Below are 19,743 nucleotides of genomic sequence, written 5' to 3' on the forward strand. Positions count from 1 at the left end.
CGGATATCCCGGCCCAGGAAAGGGAAGCAGAGGAGATCACGAAGGCTGCGGTCCCCCCTTGGTCGTCGCTCGCCCCTTTTTCCACTCAGGGAGGAAGGAGAGCGAGCAGCGGAGGTGTGAGCCCGAATAAAACGCCCCTCCGCTCCCCCCGGGGCCCCCGAGCATCCTCCCCTGCTCATTGGTTCCTCGGCGGGGGGAGCCCCGGCCCTATATAAAGGCAGAGCCGGGAGGCTCCAGAAAGGGTTAAAAAAAAAAAAAAAAAAAAAAAAAGAAGGAAAAAAAAAAAAAAAGAAGAAAAAAAAAAAAAAAAACAACCCAGCCAACAACGAAACAACCCAAAGCCCAAAGGCACCACCGCCTCCAACGCCGCAGCCCCGGCCCCGCCGCCCGCCCGGAGGAGCGCAGCGCAGCTCGGCCATGGCGCGGTGCTGAGCCCCGCGGGGCCCCGACGGACCATGAACCTGGTGGGGGGCTACCAGCACCACCACCACCACCACCACCATCACATGCTGCACGAGCCCTTCCTCTTCGGGCCGGCGGCTCGCTGCCACCAGGAGCGCGCTTATTTCCCCGGCTGGGTGCTGAACCCTGCCGAGGTGACCCCGGAGCTCCACGGGCAGAGCACCGCGTACGGCCCCGCCGAGTTCGGATCCGGTGGAGCGGGCAGGCTGGAAGCGCTCAGCGGTCGTCTGGGGAGAAGGAAAGGGGTCGGGGGTCCCAAAAAGGAGAGGAGGAGAACGGAGAGCATCAACAGCGCTTTCGCTGAGCTCCGCGAGTGCATCCCCAACGTGCCCGCCGACACCAAGCTGTCCAAGATCAAGACGCTGCGCCTGGCCACCAGCTACATCGCCTACCTGATGGAGGTGCTGGCCAGGGACAGCCAGCCCGGAGAGCCGGAGGGCTTCAAGGCCGAGCTCAAGAAGGCCGACGGCCGAGAGAACAAGAGGAAACGGGAGACGGTAAGCGGCGGCCGCGGCCCTTCCCCTGAGCTGCCCGACGGGAGCGGCGGGGCTAAGGGAAAACCCTCCCGGCACTGCTGGGGAATTGCTTTTCCCCTTAAAGAAAAAAAAAAAGAAAAAAAGAAAAAAAAGAAACAGAATAACGTTGGGGATTTCGGTGGAGGAAAGGCTGGGATTCGCGCGGTCTGCGCGGGGCAGCGGCCCGAGGGCTGAAATCGCGGCGGGTCCTTCCTTCCCCATCAGCCGGGCCGGATCGGAGCGGGGCGGCCGCGGCTCTCCCGTCTGTATCGGGAGGAACAGATCGCATCGTATCGTAATAGCAGTAATAACTATAACGGCAGTAATAACATTAACAGCAACTATGATCATAATATTATTCATAATAATCATAGAAGAAAAAAAGGAGAAAAGCGCAGACTCCCTATCCCGGGGCTGCTAAGGGCCGCTTTGCTCGGCCCGGCTCTCCTCTCCTCACTGCTCTTTTCTCCGCAGCAGCCCGAGGTGTACTCGCAGCCTTTGGCTCACGGCGAGAAGAAGCTGAAGGGCCGCACCGGTTGGCCCCAGCAGGTCTGGGCTCTGGAACTGAACCCCTGAGCCCCGCTCCATGTGCAATGCCGTCGGGGAGGAGCGGGGGGGGCACAGCGGGGCCGGGTGCCGCCGTTCCCCCCCCCTCTCCCCGGGCTCCGTCCCCGTTTTCAAGCCGTCCCCGCTCCCCCTGCCGCCCGCAGCCCCCGCTCGAGCCGGGCCGGGCGGGATCGGTGTTGTTCGTTCGCTGTTGGAATAGCGGAGAAACCCCGACCGCGGCCGAGAGACTGCGTTGAAACTACCTAAGGTGCCTCCGGGACCGCGCCTGGGCCGGGCGTTCTACCTCAGCTCTGCATGACCACTTCCCGAGGGACCGGGCGCGCCACACCACGTATTTAAAACAAAACAAAACAAACAAACAAACAAACAAAAAACCCCAAAACCGGAATAATTAAAAAAAATTAATAACAATAAAATTTAATCTTTATGCAAACGATTCCGGGTCCGCCCGCTCCTCCTTCCCCGCCGGCTGCAGAACCGCGGCGTTGGTTGTCGGATGGGGCAGCGGGGCATTTTTTGCAGTTCCCCGTCCTGCAGCCCCCGCCCGGTGCGTGGTTCTGGGATGCACCGCAGCGCTGTGCGCGGGGCGGCACCGCGGGCTCCGTTGCATCGCAGCGCTGCACGGGACGGCGTTCCCTGCTGTTCCCATTCCTCTCCCCACTTGGCAGCTCCCTGCACAGCTCCTCGCAGCGCTATGGCAGGGCTGAGCTCTCCACAAAACCCCAAACCTCCTCACTGCAGCCTTTCAGACACGGCTCCTTGGGCTGCTCGGGGCAAAACCGGGATGGGAACGCCATAAATTCATTGTGGGGTTAATACGAGGGCTTAGCTGGGAGCATTCTAGCTTCTATTTCACTAAAAATATATCAACAAGGATGCAACATCTATAAATCGCAGATGTTCCTATGAGGATCGCTGGTTTAAGGATCACGTTGTGCGTGTGCCCGGATCCGTATGGCCGTGCTGTGGGTACGGATGGTGCAAGGAAGGCAGCGGGCTGTGAGTTGCAGCCCCGGCCCCTCCAGCCCCACTGCGGCTGTGTGCCCGAGCAGAGCCATCCTCCCGCTGCGCTGCTTTGTATTCGCATTATACAAAATTCGCATTATACAAAGTTCCGCATCGGTGGCATCGGTTCTGTGAGTCAAACCGGGAGGGGGCCCTTGTAAAAAAAAAAAAAAAAGAATTAAAAAAAAAAAAAAAAAAAAGGAAGAAAATGTACAAAAAAGTGGCTGCCAGTGTCCTATTTAAGGCTGAGTTTCACTGTCCCTTACGGGGCTGCTGTATAACACTCCCAAGCTGTCTCTGGACACCACGCAGCGCTGTGCCATGATGGTGCAGCCCGAGCTCCTGCTCACACGTTCCAGCTGCTCTCCCTTACCCGTATGGCACCACACAGGGCTGCCCCACAGTGTGGGCTGGGGGAGGAAGGGTGATGGGTGCAGGGACAGCTGTGCTGCAGAGGGTCGTGCAGCGGTGTCCCCAGTCCCAGCACTGCGCTCTCATCACCTGCAGCCTGGGCACAATGTGCCTGCAGCCCTACCAAAAACCTCTGCTGCTGTTTCTCCCTTGGGTTTCCAGTTCTGGTAGTGCGAAGCCCAGCACTGTGGGCGCAGCTCCTTAAGCACTGCTGTTGGGAGCACAGTGCCTACTGGCAGGCAGCATCTGGGACATCACTACCACGCACACCTCCCTCATGCCTTTGTGGATTTCCAAGTAAGAATGCTCTCTGTTTCCACGTCCACAGCAAGGAGATTTTTCAGTGAGATTAGACCACAAAAACAAATGCTACACGTTTCCTGTGCCCTTGTGGTGCAGATGGGCTGTGTGTGTGAGCAGCTCAGCGTGCAGGGATTGCTGAGCTGGGGAACAGCAGCTGCAGGACGTCCTGACAGCGGGCAGGCAGCTGCGTGCAGCTCCTACCTCAAGCATCCCCTTTCCCACCCAGCAACACGTACCGAGTGGCAGCTGGGCCGTCAGCTTTGCACTTTTGGCCACCTGATGGCACACCTCCCACTCGACCCTGCCATGAACTTGGTGCTGCTGGGACACGGCAGCTCCCAACACGGGGCTGCAGCAGCTCGGGCAGAAGCAAACGCCCCAGGGCAGCACCCTACGTGCTGCAGTGCCTCCACTGGGATGCAACTACCAGGAATGGCGGAGTGGACCCTGACCAGACACAGGGATAGGAGTTGGGCAGCGGTGCTGTCGGGTCCTTCCCACCCCATCCCTGCACCTCTGGGGTTTGGAAGAGTCCTCTTGTCCTTTTGCATACTTCTGCCAAGCTGAGACCCCGCTCCTTGTTGTTGTAGGTATTTATGGGCCTGTTTATCTGATCTCCAGGGAGCCCGCTCTTATCTCAGAAGCAGCGACGGAAGGGTTACGCTGGACAGCTCAGTAGACAGTATGGAGCCAAATAAAATACCAATCTGACAAAAAAAAAAAAAAAGAAAGAAAGAAAGAAACACCCAACTCCAGCCCCAACCCCAGCTCAGCCAGGAGCAAAAGGGGACCTGGAGCAAAACAGTGAGATCAGGGGGTGCTGTGCACAGTGTGGGAAGGGGAGCGGCACCGATGCAGCGGCACAGCATAGGGAGATGTATGGGGTGCCTGTGGGTACCATCAGCAGGCTGGAACTCAGCTCAGCGCTGCTGCAGCCTCCAGCAAGAGCCACACGGGCACACAGGGCAGTGGAGCTGTCCTCTAAGAGCACTGAAAGAGAAAAAGCAAAAGGACTTTTTAAAAACTCAGGGCTTCGATGACCTGCACTGCAGCAGAGCCAACCCCAGCCCCAGCGGCAGCTCCCCCCTAAGGTCACGGCCAGGGCCAGGACAGATGCAGGGAGATGGGGTTGGTGATGCAGGGCAGGGCTGGGGGCAACCCCTGTGCCACACAGCCCGCACCCACCAGCAGCGAGCCCTGGCCTGCAGGTCGAATGCAGCTCGGCCAGCACAGGATGGGATGTCTCCATGCAGGAGGAGGCCCTATGCCATGGGGAGGGTCCCCTTTCCCCCCCCATTCTGTCACTGCCCCCTCCCCAGCCTGCACCCCAGTAATGACCTGCTCTTAAGGAAGCGCCTGACAGTTGTGGCCATTTAAGGTAGCCCCAGCCCCTCTCGGGAGGGGTAATTGGGTCATAATTTGTTTTCGGTGTCAAGATGGCGTCAAAGATAAGACAAAAATCTCCAGGTTTGGGGGCTAAAGAGACAGGAGAAATCCTGACCCGGGGCCGACCTCAGAGGAATGGCCACAAGCTCCGGTAAGGAAGATGGCAGGTGAGAGATTTACAGCTGGGGCAGCTTTTTGATCCTCTCCCAACACTCGGAGCTGCTGAGCCCAGTTGCCGGCTCCCGGGTCAGACTGTCTCCTGCAAGGACTGCTCAGGTGGAAGGATTCTGTCCAGCACAGGGCCCCTCAGCTCCCAGTGCTTTTCCTTGAATCTCCGTGCTTGCAGAGCCACATGACTGGAGACCCACCTAAAGACTTGTTCTCAAACCATAGCTGTAGGCACAACCTCTAAGCACAAGGTGACACTGCAGGTAGAAGGCAGATAAACACTCTTGCATTCATTTATTTTTAAATAAATCCACACACTCTGGCTTTGCACCCCTCTGACAGTCCCCACTTGGATCCATCAGCACTGTGATCCGCCCAGGCTGCATTTCCCCATACGGCCAACAGCGCTGGAAGAAAACCAAGAGCAATGCACCCTTCCCTAGAGCATCCCTGGCACCATGGACAAACTGCAGTCCCATACCCTACACCTCTCCAACACCAACCTGTATGGCTTCACCCCATGAAGGATCCACCCCCAGCTGGGAGAAGTGCACATTTACTGCTCTCACAACACTCACGTGCTCGGGGTGGGGTCAGTAAGCATTCTCCACAGCAAGCATCTTTACTTGTCAAGTTCCCTTTTTTTCTGCCTGTTTGTTCTTTTGCATGAGAAATTCAGGTCCTGACCACCCTGAAAGATTTTACAGTAAGCAGGGAACCAGGGAATTTATGGTGTCACCAGCAGCTGAAAGCAGAGGAATCGAGAAGAAAAAGGATTTTTTTCTCAGTCTGCAGCTACCTTGACAAAAGTTCTCATGGCCCATAACTGACCTGCAGGAGCAGTCTGGTTGGACTGCCTCAGCTGGGAGCAGCATCCCAAAGTGAGGGGCTGGGCAGCTCTATGTGCAGAGCTGCTGCACAACATGTGTCAAACCAAAAGCTCCCTCAGCTGTTCATCTTCCCTGTTCTAAGTGCTCCTGCATACCAGCCCAGCTTTTCATGTGAGGATCAGAGCTTACATCCAGTAAATGGTGGAAATTCTTGGGGGGGGGGGGGAAGGGGGATGTTGGGGGAATTCCTTCCATTAGAAAAGTAGGTTTGGATCAACGAGAACATCAAACTGGTGGGCACAGATCCTTCCAGGGCTGACTGGATAGAGACAAAGACCCAGACACCCACTTATGTTGTGAACGAGATCACTGTGGGATGCCACCCAGCTCCTCCCCTGTCCTGTGAACAAGGCAGATTTGCCCACACAGGTGTCAAGACCAGGAGGAGACGCTGCAGGCAACACTCAGACACTTGTGCTCAGTCTTCTCTGTGGCCACAGCTGGGATTGGTGATGCTGCTCATCACTGTGACCCCAGACCTTGCTGCCCTGAGCTGTGACAGGGGAGCATCCTCCCAAGCCAACTCTTCCCTCCTCACCTGCCTTGCAGTCACTGCTTTCCCCTGCATGGGCAGCTGTGCTTCCACCTTGGTGCTCTCTGCTGAGGAAGCAGATCCTGGAAAATATTCAAAAAACAATTAAGTAAAAGCATATTAGGGGGCTTTGAGGTACTTAGGAAAGAAGCCAGTGCTGCTTGCAAGGATAAGAGATCTCACTTGGCAAAGTGAGATTGAGTGTTGGCAGAGCTGCACAGTCACCTCTTATTGGATACAAGGAAATAAATTAAAAAAATAAGAAAAAAAAAGAGCAAACACAAGCCCTGAGGCTCTTCCTCCACCCTCAACGTGCTCTGCTCAATCACATCTCTAAAGCACAAAACCATTAAACGTATTTTGCATTTTTCCCCAGTCCTCTGTGCTGCCCTTTCTGCTGAGGAGCGGAAAACCGGAGCCTGGTTTCCATCAGCACAGCAATGAGGCTGCAGGAGGGCTCACACAGACAATCAGACATGTTCAATTTCAATCTCCAGCAGGGAAAAAAAAAAAAAAAACAACAACAACAACAAAAAAACCAACAAGAAAACCAACAAACCAACCATTTTTATGGTCTTCACATCCCACTGCAGCATCACTTCACTTCCAGTACCTGACAAGCCCAGGCAGCCCCTGCCCAGCAGCCACCCTGGGATGGGGAGCGATCCCCAGCCCATGGGCACCCAGCACAGCGAGCTAACACTGCCCTCGCACGGCAGCTGGGAGCACAGGAGATAAGATGGTCTCGGCCAGGGCGCTCAGTCTGCTCGCTGCAGTTTGTGAGTGTAAATACGTGAAAGAGAGACTGAGTGGATTCCTCCCTGGTTTTGAAGCATGAAAACTGTGGGTTGCTTGGCGAGGAGGCAGCACGAGATTAAGCAGCGTTATCTGTGCAAGCTGCAGATTCAACAGCAGTTTGTTTCCAGCACTGGATTGTCCAGTATGCCCTGCACGCTAAAGTTGGCATCTGCAAAACTGCTGTTTGAAGTCGTTCTCCCTTCAGCCCTGCTGCCTCTTCCCCACCAGCTCCTCGCTGTGCTGGCAGAACCCACGCTCACAGTTTTGGGAATGCAAATGATGCAGCTTTTCCCTTCCCGTTGGGATTTGCTGCCCTTGTTCTCACCTGAAGACCTTTCCCCGACACCTAAAAATGCTTGGCAGCATGCAGGTGACGTGCTGTGAAGTTTCTACTCCTGCTCCTTGTGACCTCTGGTCTTGTCTTCCCCAGCACTCCTGCAGCATGCTGCCATGCACGCAAAAAGATCCTGAATCTTTCCTCAGGCTTCCAGATGTCCCCAAACAGAGGCAGTGAGGACACAAGGACTTTTCTGGAGTGCCAACTCAGTTCCTCCCAGCTCTCCACTGCATAACGGACTGCCTTTAGCTAAGAGATTAGATTCAATTACTGATCGCTGATCTTGCCGCACATCAGTGTCATTTAACTCGGCAATGAAAAAGCCAGGTAGTATATTTTGAGTGCCTCAGCATTCTATCCTTCTTCTCTGCGATAGTCCAGGTGTCTGAAAAGCTGTGCTACAACGTATTTCCTGGCTAAAAATCAAGGCTAAAACATACCTGAGACAATACCAGCAGAGACTTAGGAAATGCCATGACAGGCTTCAGGAGAACAAGAATTCCAGCCACAACTTCTGCCGTAACTCACTTCTTACTGAAGCAAAACACAGGAGTTGTCTTTGCTTACAAAGATGATGGTCAGGATGAAGAACAATACAGGAAAATGAAATGAAGCAGAGCTCTACACGGAGGACAATCTCTGTTTAACTGATTTAACACTGTGATGTTACACATTAGCATTGCACTGGAGCAGCACCCACCTCAGCAGCTGGGCAGTGAATCAGAAACACCTGCCACAAAACATCCATGCAAAGCAAAGTGCCAGTGGTTCTGGAGCTGAAAATGCTAAGAGAAGAAAAGCAAACACAAAAGGGAATGTAGGCCTTGTTGCTAGATAGATCATTTATTAAAGTGAAATTCAGCATTTCATCTTTGTCAGACAGTATAGATTTATAGTCTTATACACAGTGGAAGCAGGACATTTCCTACACCTCAGAGAAATGAGTTCTACAATTTTGCTATAAGTTACTAAGTAGCTTTAACAATACACAGCTATATTACACAGTTAAAAATACAAGGTGTCCAAAACATTTGGCATAATATCAGCACAACACATGGAGGCCAGAAACAGAAGAGAGAACACAGTTTTCCTCTCCCAGTAAGCCACTGAAAGACTCCAAGCCATTCTGTGAGTTACCTGCTGTTCACCTCCCCTGCACCCCAGTGCTGGGCAGGACAGGAACCAACCCAACCCTGCCAGGGTGCAGCTGGGAGATGCTGGAGATGTACAGCATGGCCTGCAGAGATGCTTGTGAGGGAAGTTTGGGTTTAAGGCAGAAGCCCCCCACTACTCCCCACATTTTCTTCAACCATTTCATGCGTTTCTATCAGACGTGTTCACAGCCAAGTCAAAAACACGAGATCAGGGACAGCTGTGAAAAGCGCAAGGAGCATCTTGCATCGTAACTGTTTGCACTTTGGAAGTGGAAAATGAGATCTCCCCAATCTTGGAAAGCTAGAGATGGCTAAAGGACATCAGTGACAAGAGGAGTGAGGCATCAGTAACATTCTTTCGCCTTTAGGACTCTTCAGTCGACGCTGTGGGCAGTGCAAGGACTCCTTCTGGTAGGGAGACCACCTCCTATTACCCACTCTGTTAAACTGGAGAAGCAAAGTGACGCTAGTGCTCTAGGGAAGTATAATGATCTGCCAATTTAAATAAACAGTCCTCCAGCAGACCATTTCTCTTCCCTCCAACTGCAGTTACTGCTGAAGATCTCCCATTGGTATTTACATTTGGCTCAACCAAAAGACGTAAAGTGCACAGCTCCCCCTCCTTCCCCTCTCATAAAACATCCATTACTAGAGTTAACACAGAAAGAGTCTTCCCCCACCTTGCTAACTGTGGAAGCGTGTTTTGCTCAGCCTTTCCATGGGCTGTGTCCTGTTTCTTTTTCTCCTTGCCATCACGATGTGCTTGAAAGCATGCATTTACTATGGATTATTTTGGCTCATGATTTCAAACCCTCTCTTCTTGTACATAAGATCAACTTTAAAATGTCAGACAGCATGTTTAGGTCAAACTTTGTACACCACGGTATCTGGTGCTTTACAGCCACATTTCTGAGGAAAACTGGGACACCAGAGCATTGGGGCCAAGCAGTACATGCCTGTCCTCTCTGCTTTTCTCAGTCTGAACATCTAAAGTGCCTGTCAAAAGAAACATTAGCTTTTAATGCAATTGCTTACTCCAGGTTGATATGCAATATTCTTTGTGAGGCAAAGTTTTACAAAAACTGCATTCCAACCCAGCCTCCTTGGAAATGCACGCACTTCTCAGCCACCAGATTGTTGCTGACCTCACTCTTCATGTTTTAAACTCCCTTGAGTTGAGCTCAAGCCAACAGCTACCAGTAATTATTTCTTCTTCTTCCCTTAAAGAGAGCAGAGGGTCAGCACACAGGATAAAATTAACTCTGGTAGAGATGTTTCTGCATTATTTGGATTTCACACTAATGGCTTTGGATCTGATCAGAGGTCTAATGAAGTTGATGCAACTCCTCAATGAGGATTGAATTAGGCTATGGAATTGAGTTAGGCTATGTAATGGCTGGAGGGCTTCAAAGACAGTTCTCTACCCCTGGGTGAACATCTCCTATGCAGGCTTGTAAGAAATAAGCTTCCACTATATTATAAATGGAAAATGACATACGGTCATCCCCCATGTCCCAAGGCTTGTGCTCCATGGTTCAAAGCTAGACAGAATTTAAGGCCCAACTGTGAAAAGCAAAATGTAAAAGAGGCAAAAAAAAAAACCAAAAACCAACAACCCAACAACAACCCACCAAATATCATACCAGCCAAAGCCATCTGGATCTTCTGCCTTTCCAACGAGTCTCATCTAAAGGTGCTACGAAAACCTCATGGCTTCACAAGTGTGAGGTTCTAACACATTTACTTTGAAATTAAAAAAAAAAAAAAAAAAAAGAGTTGGAAAGTCTTTTTTAATTGGCATGCAGCATAAGGAATCAGATACACAGAATGGTATTGTACAGAATGACAATTGCATTGTTGCGTTTTCTGGTTATTAGACACTAAATGCTTTTCAAGAATCACAGGCACCCTGAACATGGATATTGCTACTGAATTGACGTGTGATTTCAGTTTATAGCATGGCAGCCATACAGTGGCTAACCCTTCCAACAAGACATCAGCTTTCATTTGCTCAAGGCATTTTGCTCTAGCTAAGTTGAGAACAAGGCAATAAGGCATTCGCAAGGATTTATAAGGCTATGGGGTCTGACAGCCAAAGATTCTTTTGGGGTTTTTGTTTTTTTGGTATCTTGCCCCTAAGTTTTCCACCTTATAAACAACTGCTAATGGCTGGTAAACATCACTTCATCATCACACATCACTATTATTATTATTTTTCCAAAAAAGTATAATTGCTTTAAGAGTGAAACCAAGGATCACATTTTACATCAATTGACTATTTTCAGAAAAAAAAATAAAATAAAAGAAATTCCTGGATACCACCTCTGCACAAAGCATTCCAGTGAATACACCTGAACAGATGGAACCTGCCACCGTATTTCCTCAAAAAGAATCATTTTGCTGCTGGCTGCTAAAACACCCCAACAGATGTATTTAATCCTAGAAATAAAACAAATAACAAAAAACCCCAAACAAACTACTTTTTTTTTTTTTTTTTTTAAAACAGTTTTGGTCTACAAGTTACGCTGAGGCGTAACTCTCAACTCAGAAGCTCATTTTCCCTTAATAATATCCTCTGACTACGTGAGCACTTTGAATATCAACATGCAGTCAGAGAAAATACCCTTCTAGCTATCTGTCCTGAATGAGAGAAGCCAGATCTCATTGACTGATGTGGGAACTGCTCCATCCTTCCAGTAAGGATCACCATAAGTCAGAAATTTTTAGACATTCACAAAATACCAGTACTTGAAATTCTCTCCTCATTCTCTGAGCACTTCTCCTGTTCCACGTTCTTCGATTTCACACCAAACTGAACAAGGAAATGCTGAAACCACCACACTCCCAAAACTTCACAACTGGGGCATGTACCATCACAGGTTATTTCTGGCTATGACACAGAACTCACACGTGCTGAAGTTCATTTAACATCTCCTTAGACTTTTAGCACACCATTCAAAGCTGATGCAAACACTTTGCTTTAAATTGTGACTTGATTTTTTAGAGACCTTGGGAGAGCTTCACTCGTGCCTTACAAAACATCTGACGCAGTGTCAAGCTGGGATTGTGACCGTGTGTTCTGTTCTTCAACAAAGCATTGTCTAGATTCAGATTATTAAAATGCTAGCCAATGTTTTCAACTCTTGAGTTCAGTGCTTAAGGCTTGTTGAGAATATACTCTGTGTGTGGAGTCTTGGCATCTTGCGACAGAGTGGAGACAATGGTTAGGACAGCACAAAACCAGAGTGGTGCTTTATATCAGGAGATCCCCTTGTACAGAATTTGAGGTCACTGGAGTGCAGACAGATGTGACCAACAATTTCATTAGCTCCTTCAGCCAAAGTAACTACTGCGTTGTTTATAAGGACACATTGGCTTTAAATAACAAAACCAGAGATATTTCTGCCTACAGCACTGTTTGTGAGCACCAGCAATCTACCCTGCAGGTCACAGAACTCTTAGGAAAGCACCAGTAACGCTCACAAGAGAAAAGTGCTTCCACACTTCTGCTTGTTCACAGAGACAGATGAAACGCACCACTCTCCAGCCAGGTCATCACCTTGGTTACTGTGCTACATCCACTAGCTTAAGTCTGATTTACACTAAGCAGAGCACACTAACCCACACTGCAGTTTTGTGACACCTGTTAAAGCCCAGTGTCAGTATAAAAGTCACATTGCTTCTGATTGATACCTGATCTGGCACAGGGATTAAGAGACAGACGTCTTAACCCACTGTTTCACCTACTATCATTAAGTCTTGAATACAAGGGAAACACAAAGAAGTGAAGTGAAAGAGCATTTCTACCAACATGATCAATCCCAGCAAATTTGCCTTGATACCACATTCTGAGGAGCTGCAAAATTCCTTAAATGCTTATGGACAATTAAGAAGTGAGTTCTTAAATTAAAAAAAAATTGGAAAAAAGAGATTCTAGAAAGTTGTTTGGCTTCCATTTTGGGGGGAAAGGGAGAAGGGAAGATGAAAAAAAAAAAATCAATTTTCAGTCTAGTTGAGTAGTTCACTGGAGTAGAGTTGGTGAGCTGGAGCATTCATAGAAGTTTGAGACTTGAAGCACTGCCTCAAGGCAAGACAGAGCACACGTATGTGGGGAGCAAGCTTCAGACAAACTGCTGAGCCACGCACCTCGACAATGCATTTTATCTCTGCTGCTATTCCAGTCTGCGTGAAAACAAACTGCATGGCATTTGGTGAGACAGCTGAATTCAGGGAAAAAAAAAATCCATCCGTGATCTAAATTGCATTGAGATGTAAATTTCCAGAAACATTTTAAAACACTACGTTAACAGATTCCGCAGTCCTAAGTTTACTGTTTCCTTGTTATTGTCATTGCTTTATTCCAACGTGAGTTTTAAATGAGGATGAGAAGTCTTCAGAAAAATGGTGTGCACGTGTTCTCAAATATTCCTGATAAGAACTGTCTATACTTCTCCATCATCCAGATTTACCGCATTAAAAAAAAAAAAAATTACAATATACTTCAAAAGTTTTTATATATCTAAAAAGCACAATACCATGTGTTCCTTCAAGATCTCTCCTATTCCAAGTCTTGTTAGTCTTCATTCTAGTTGCTTGCTACTTTCTGATTTCTGGTCCAGCCTGCTCTTGTTGTTCTTCACCATATAGATGAAATAAGCAAGAGTCTCTTTCTCATTCACAGGAATATTCCTGAAGTGCCGACTGACAGTCTAGAACAACAACATACAAAAAAGACAACAATTTGGAAATTTAAAAGTAGAAACAATCAGAACTCCGGGTTCCCTGCGTTTTCCAAAAACTGATTTTTATGGTCACTGAGCACAATATTCTTTTAGGCAAACATGCACCAATTCAAACTGTCAGTCCTCGTTTACCTCTTTCTGTCTCTCTCTATACAGCTGGAACGTTCATACGAGCAGAACACAGTCTTGCTATGTCAGCAGTATTTGCAGCCAACCTACAAGCGGAATTTGAAAGCCAGAAAGTCCTCCTGCCAAAGCAGCATATTCTCATTTCATGCTGAGATTATTTGGAAGAGTAAAGTCTTCCTGCATCTCAGTATTTTAAGGCGGGTGTCAGAAATACTGAAACACTTTGCTATGTGAACCAGATGTAGTAAAGTCTTAGATTCCAAAGGAAAATACACTGGGTAAGCTTTCACCAAAAGGAATCCCTGGGGATTTGCAATGGGAATGTCAGGGTTCAGTTAAGGCTACCCGTCTCAGATTTGAGTGTAAGCCCTGAACCACAGCTGCTTTTTTTTTCCCCCTCACAAAATGAATGTAGAAAACACTGGAGCTGGCTGAGACCTGCTTCTTGTATCAAAGAAGCTCTTCTGGTACTCAATACAACTCCAGAGCTGGATATTGATGCAGGCTGAGCAATAAGTCACTCCAAGAAGATTTATGGAAGTTTGAGTTTTCCTTACGGTGGGGTAGCAGCAGGAGTCTAAGAGCCTCAGGCAGCAGTGATTCAAGCATGGGAGCTGGACGAGGATCCAGCGTAGTGTCAAAGCTGCTCAGACTTCACAGGAAATCTGGGAAGTGTGTGACAACTTTAAGTTAGGCTCCCTTTAAGGTTATTTTCTGCTTGCGCAGTAGGTTTTTTCTTTTTCTTTCCCCTCCTGGGCATATGCATGGCAAATTGCTTAAGTATGCAGTCCTTCATGGCAGGAGGCAACCAACAGACTGGTTACTTATAACATATAAATCTGATATACTAATGAGGACATACAATCTTACTCCTGCGTGCACTACGCTATATATTCTCTACATTCATTCCCTAGCTGACACTGCAAGAAGAAGAAAGTGTTTTGCTGTCTTTTTAGGTTGTTCTTTAAAGTAATAGCAAAACTGTTCAGTCTTTGGGAAGACAGCTGTGAAAACTCCAGCTTACAAAAATAACCTCATTATCACTCAGTAACTGCTACAGTTCCTCTAAGTGTAGAGAAGACATTTTAGAGAAGACATTTCCTGGAGAATGCCTTCAGATCGTGTTAGGAGAAAAAGAAGAGTAGATGCATGTCAAGCACAACTACCCTGACTAACAGAGTTGCAGAGAGTTATTTCTCAATAAATATGGTGTGAAAGAAACAGTTTTTTTCCTTAAGGAAAAAAACCAACCCTTTTATTGACTTATTAGAGAATCATAAGAGATTGGGACAAGGGAGAGAAATAAGGAATCTGAAGTCACGCACAGTGATTTTGCCTAAAAAAATAAGCAATTTCAACCAGTTCAGGTGGCTGCAAGGAAATAAAAAACTTAAGGTGACTATTAATAGGGAAGTTTTAATTTCAGTAAAACAGCCATCTTCAGCTAACACTCAGGCCGGTCAAAACTAAGTTTGTTTTCCTAAAGGTAACAGATTGTGTCTATAAGCATGGAAGTAAAGGAAGCAGGAAAAAGCAAGTTACTAAAACATGCTTTCAAGAACAACCTTCCATGATTCCCATGACCACCCCTGGCGAAAGAAAGGACACAGCTTTCTGTTCACAGCATCTCCCCGAGATCTGCCATGGAGCACATGCTGCATGTTAGTCACTACATGTATTAGTGTCCAAGAAATGGGCACTCCAGCATAGGAGCAAAAAAGAATTTTAATAACAATTAAAGAGAATACTGACATTTCATTATCACTTACTTCTGCCAGCTGAGCCTTGTTGAGTCCAGGCCTAGTCTGCAGCTTATAATGTCTCTTGTAACGTCGCAGAGTATTCACTTGGAGCTGGAACAAGTCAACCTGGAAACGAAACAGAGAACAGGGGATGAGTACTCACTTTAGCATCTATTAAGCACAGATGCAGAATGATCTAAAAATAACTACTTCCTCATCAACAGAGCTGCTCCTTGCTCACATTCAGAACCACGTCAGCTTGCCTTACGGACAAATCTAAATGTATTTTATACTTGTTAATGCTACAAGACCAAAACAGCCTCAGGGAAATACGGAATTTCGTTCTGGTTCACATGCTGTCAACAGAATTGCTGGCCAATTTCTACTATCAATTACACCTCTGCAAGCTCTGAGCAAAAGGAAATCTTTTGTTCCCATAAGGTTTAAAAAACTCACATACGAAATATCAGTTTAGCAAGCATTGAACAAATGCCTTGTGACATAAGACAGAGCTCAGAGATAAAATGTAATTCAAACGTATCAATGGGGAGTGCACTGTTTACAAGCAGGTTACTGGGGAGGCTACAGGAAGATGAAGATCATGTGGGAAATGCCACGTTTCAGAGACAGAGAGAAGTTTTGCATATTTCCTTCCCCTCCCCCTCAAAAGAAAATAAATGAAAAAAATGACATAAAGACCAACATGCTGCACAGTTCCATGTTTGGTAATGTGATGAGCATCTCTCAGTTTTAAAACATCACAGCATACACGCACTGCAGCACCAACATCCTTGAATGCCAGCTGGGTTTTCACCAGCTGTTACGGTAACTGATGTGATGTCAGTATTGTGAAGTTTCAGCAGAAAACCAGATGGAATAGAAGCACAACAAAGGCTCACGTATCCTCAGAAGCAAAGACAAATCTCAGTGCTTCTTCCAAACTTCCAAGCAGGTGTGCGGATTGCTGGCATAATGCCCTACTTTTCTTCTGAGGAGAAACGATTCTTGCCAGCACGGGTGGCACATCCAGCAGAGGGCTCTGCTGACACGGCCAGAACTCAGTGCCTCCATCACTATTACCTTTGCACAACTTCATGCAGTGCTAACAGTGCTGGAATCATCAAACAGCAAGCGCTGCACACAGCGGGACAAAGAGGTGATTCTATCATTTTGTAACGCAGAAATAAATCTGTCTATCTCCTTACAATAAATAAATGTTACCAGTACAGTCCGTAACTTGAATGTAATTTTAAGCAGTGCTAGAAGTACGACATACAAAGGACTGCAGAAGCCTAATATCTCTGGTTCTCACCAGTCATACAGAGACTGATTCAGTATTCTAGAGTCTTCGTGAAATGATGCATGCTAGCTAGCAAAGAACCACATCAGGACCCCAGTCCCCTCTGTAAATACAGTTTGCTTAGCTTCAAAAAAGGGAAGCAAAGTTTTCTTACTTAAAAAAGGTCAAGTAACCTGGCAGCTCCCTGTTTGGAAATGGTACGTACACAAAGCTGTGCAGTTAGATTATTATACGGTTTTTTATAGAAAGCTTCACAAGGACAGAGAATTCCTACGGGGATGACGAAGAAAACCAGGATATCACCCATCAGCTAAGTCTTGGAAATAAAAAAATCAGAGCAACTTCACAGTAGCTTTTGTGGTGCTGAGAATATCCAAGTGAAATTTCACCAGGCTCAACACTGGTACAGAATCTACAAGCACTTGGCAGCTACTGACCTCCGGGACGTCCGTCTCGTGCTCAGGAGAGTCGCCTCCATCATCACTTGTCTTCCTTTTCCGTTTGTTTCGGACACTTTGAATAAAATTCTTGTGAAAATCACATATATACAGATGTCTCACCTAAAAAGCAGAAGTAAAAAAAAAAAAAAACAAAAAAAAAAAAACAAAAAACAGGCAGTGTAAAAATGGCATCCAGCAGTATTGCAGAGTACCTGCTTACTTCCTCGTGACTAATGTTAAGAAATTCCTAATCTTAAAGCCCATGAAAGATTACTTACACTACAAACACTAAAAACAAGGAAAATGAAAGACTCAAGAGCTCCAGCTGAATCTCTGCAGATAACATATTTCTTTTTTATGGTTGTAATCACATGTCAGGAAAAAAACAACAGTGGACTGTCTGGAGGAAATGCATCTGCTTTAGGAATTACTGCCAGGGTGCTACCAAGAAAAATGTTGCTCTGTTCCAGCCTGTGAACTTTCTGCTTTGAACAGTACGTGAGATTATTAATTTAGGCAAAACAGAAGTTGGCTAATTATCTCAGTTAAGAGAGGCAAACTAACAGCAAATGTATCCCTTTCCCATTGCTTATCTTGTCACAGACCCCGGATTTTAACTGAAGTTATCTCATTAGCACTGGCATACGTACAAAAAAGGACCACAAACGATCAAAATTATTTGATACCAATAAGATAAGAATATCTTCAAGTGATGCACACACCCTGCATGCCAAACTCCTTCATGCAGCACACTTCATACTCCCCATTTCATTCATCTGATTTCCTCTTTTTATCTCTGAAACCCTTAATCTAGCAGCGAAGAGCTATTTTCTAGAGCGAGGTGACCGCACCACCAAACCAACCCGCTGCACGCTGTGACCAGCAGAAACAACATTTTATTCCTAAAACCCCAGAGATTTCAAATTTACTCCCCTTCTTCCCATCACATTTTTGTATCTCGGATGTGTAAAAGGGACGTAAGCAACAGAAGACGCTGCCAAACTGAAGGACTCGAAACTTCACCTTCTTTATTTTTCAGTGCTTTCAATCTGAGATCAGATAAGAAAAGCATACTTCCGGCAACAGCCTCACTTCTGAGAAATGCCCTCTGCAGTCCCCACCACCGCTCTGCTCTATGCACTCTCTGCCCAGCAAGCCCGTTTCTATCTTGAGCTGACAGCTGTCACTTCGTGGCACAAAGCAAACAGCAGCAAACCAAGCTGCTCAGTGCCAACCAGCCAACACATGTGCAAGCGCCCTATTTAAAAGGCACCTCACATTCTGAGTTTGATGCAATGGTTTATTTTTAAGTAACCCGCTCCACTATCGCGCTCGTTGAATCACAGAACGGCACGGGCTGGAGGAGACCTTTAACGATCGCCTCGTTCCCACCCGCTGGCAGGGCTGCCACCCACGAGGTCAGGCTGCCCATTCATTCTCCTTAATTAACCGAGTCGGTTACGCTTAACTCGAGATAACAATCCGCACCGTTTATCTCACCTAGCAGCACGAGCGTGTTCCGGCACGAAACCCGCATTAAGACAGCGGGGCAGCCTCCAAAGCGCAGAGCCGCCCGTCCGCCCAACCCGAACGACCCCGCCGCCCTCCGCTCCGCACCGCGGCTCGGCGCCGCCTGCATTCCGCGCCCGCTGCCGAGCACCGAGCCCGGCTCCGCGCCCCGCAGCGCCCGGGGAACTCCAGGAAGGCGCAACCTCCGGAGGCCGCGACTCACGCTTTTGTCGATGTCCAGCTTCAGCTTCTTCTGCGAGATGCTTTTCTGGATCCTCTTGCTGAAGGACGCGTTGCCCGCGGGCCGCACGCAGCGATCGCCGTCGTCGATGAGGCAGCAGCTCTGGCCGTAAAAAGGGGCGGCGGGCGGCCCGTCCCGGCTGTCCTCCTCCGTGCTGAACCCATTCATCGCCCACCCGCCCGCCCCTCGGCCCCGAGCGCGGAGCCGACCGCCGCGGAGGGAGCCGCCGCCCCGCCGCCGCCTCTCAGCGAGCGGCCCTCGGGGGGACCCCGCCGCCCGCCGGGGCCCCCCACGCCTGCAGGGGCCCCCTCACGGGGGGGATCCCCCGAAGCGGTCCGGGAAGGACCGCCCGCCGCCGCTCGCTCCCGGCGGTGCCCGCGGAGGCCGGGCCGCACCGCGCCGGGCTCAGAAGCGCCGTCGCCCCCCGGGAAAGCCGGGAACCCGCTCGCACCGCTCTCACACACACACAAAACCGCCTCCCCGGCGGCGGAAGTCCCGCCCCCCGCCTGCATACATGGCGTTGATTGGGTGGGTCAGACGTGGGGGCGGGGCGTAGCCCCGCCGCTCTGTAATCCTATTGGGGGATAGCGCCGTCCGTCTGCCGCTACAGCGAGGCTCCGCCCCTCTCCCGCTCTCGCACAGCAGCCGGAAGGCCGGGGAGAGGGGGGCGCGCGCCGTTGCCAGGGCACCGCGGTGCCCCCCCCCCCCCACTGCAGCGGCCTCCCCTCAGTGCCGGGCCCGCGTCCCCTCACGGCCGTGCATGGAGGAAGGCCTGGCGGAACCCGGTGGCTCCCCAGGTCGGCCCCTGCCTGGGCGCTGGGCTAATTAAACACCGCAAAAAACCAAAAACCAAAAACCGACCAAACAAAAAAAAAAACACCAAAAAACAGCAAGAAAAAGAAAATTTGGGGCTGAAAGTGCATTGCTGCCCTCGTAAATAACTCCCTCAGACACGCTCCGGGCACCACCTGATACTGAGGCTCCTGAGGAGACAGTATGAAATACATATAATTTCTAATTACACAACAGAGAGAGAGGGAAGAGTGAGCTTGTGTTCCCCAGGTAGGCTGACTGGAAACATGCACAAAGAAATGAATGTTGGTAAAGGTGTC

The 19,743-nt window shown here is 48.8% G+C and overlaps 2 protein-coding genes across 3 annotated transcripts; one reads left to right on the plus strand and one right to left on the minus strand.

Annotated features, from left to right (window-relative positions):
* Window positions 1–289: 289 nt before the first annotated feature.
* On the plus strand, window positions 290–2,332 carry HAND1 (heart and neural crest derivatives expressed 1). 2 transcript variants are annotated; one of them, XM_085236919.1, is made up of 2 exons: window positions 290–959; window positions 1,455–2,332. In XM_085236919.1, the coding sequence occupies exons 1-2, from the start codon at window positions 456–458 to the stop codon at window positions 1,551–1,553; spliced, it is 603 nt and encodes a 200-aa protein (XP_085093045.1). In that variant the 5' UTR covers window positions 290–455; the 3' UTR covers window positions 1,554–2,332. The 2 variants fall into 2 exon arrangements, with proteins under 2 accessions (XP_085093045.1, XP_010726388.1); XM_010728086.4 differs by having other exon boundaries at window positions 295–959; window positions 1,452–2,332.
* Window positions 2,333–8,198: 5,866 nt separating this feature from the next.
* SAP30L (SAP30 like) lies at window positions 8,199–19,126 on the minus strand. Its single transcript, XM_085236920.1, has 4 exons — window positions 18,614–19,126; window positions 16,879–17,001; window positions 15,169–15,267; window positions 8,199–13,237 (listed from the first exon to the last, which is right to left on the minus strand). The coding sequence occupies exons 1-4, from the start codon at window positions 18,797–18,799 to the stop codon at window positions 13,109–13,111; spliced, it is 537 nt and encodes a 178-aa protein (XP_085093046.1). The 5' UTR covers window positions 18,800–19,126; the 3' UTR covers window positions 8,199–13,108.
* Between the last annotated feature and the right edge of the window lie 617 nt (window positions 19,127–19,743).

Source organism: Meleagris gallopavo, chromosome 15, assembly GCF_905368555.1.
Source record: "Meleagris gallopavo chromosome 15, MGAL_WU_HG_1.1, whole genome shotgun sequence".
Classification (NCBI taxonomy): domain Eukaryota; kingdom Metazoa; phylum Chordata; class Aves; order Galliformes; family Phasianidae; genus Meleagris; species Meleagris gallopavo.

What these genes read in the sequence shown, in the direction of transcription:
- HAND1 (XM_010728086.4), top strand. Translation starts at nt 456, where the DNA reads ATGAACCTGGTGGGGGGCTACCAGCACCACCACCACCACCACCACCAT. An exon ending in ACAAGAGGAAACGGGAGACG is followed by an intron (nt 960 to 1,451) that starts GTAAGCGGCGGC and finishes TTTTCTCCGCAG; the next exon opens with CAGCCCGAGGTGTACTCGCA.
- SAP30L (XM_085236920.1), bottom strand. Translation starts at nt 18,799, where the DNA reads ATGAATGGGTTCAGCACGGAGGAGGACAGCCGGGACGGGCCGCCCGCC. An exon ending in AGCTGGACATCGACAAAAGC is followed by an intron (nt 17,002 to 18,613) that starts GTGAGTCGCGGC and finishes TCTGCTTTTTAG; the next exon opens with GTGAGACATCTGTATATATG. An exon ending in ACAAGGCTCAGCTGGCAGAA is followed by an intron (nt 13,238 to 15,168) that starts GTAAGTGATAAT and finishes TTGTTGTTCTAG; the next exon opens with ACTGTCAGTCGGCACTTCAG.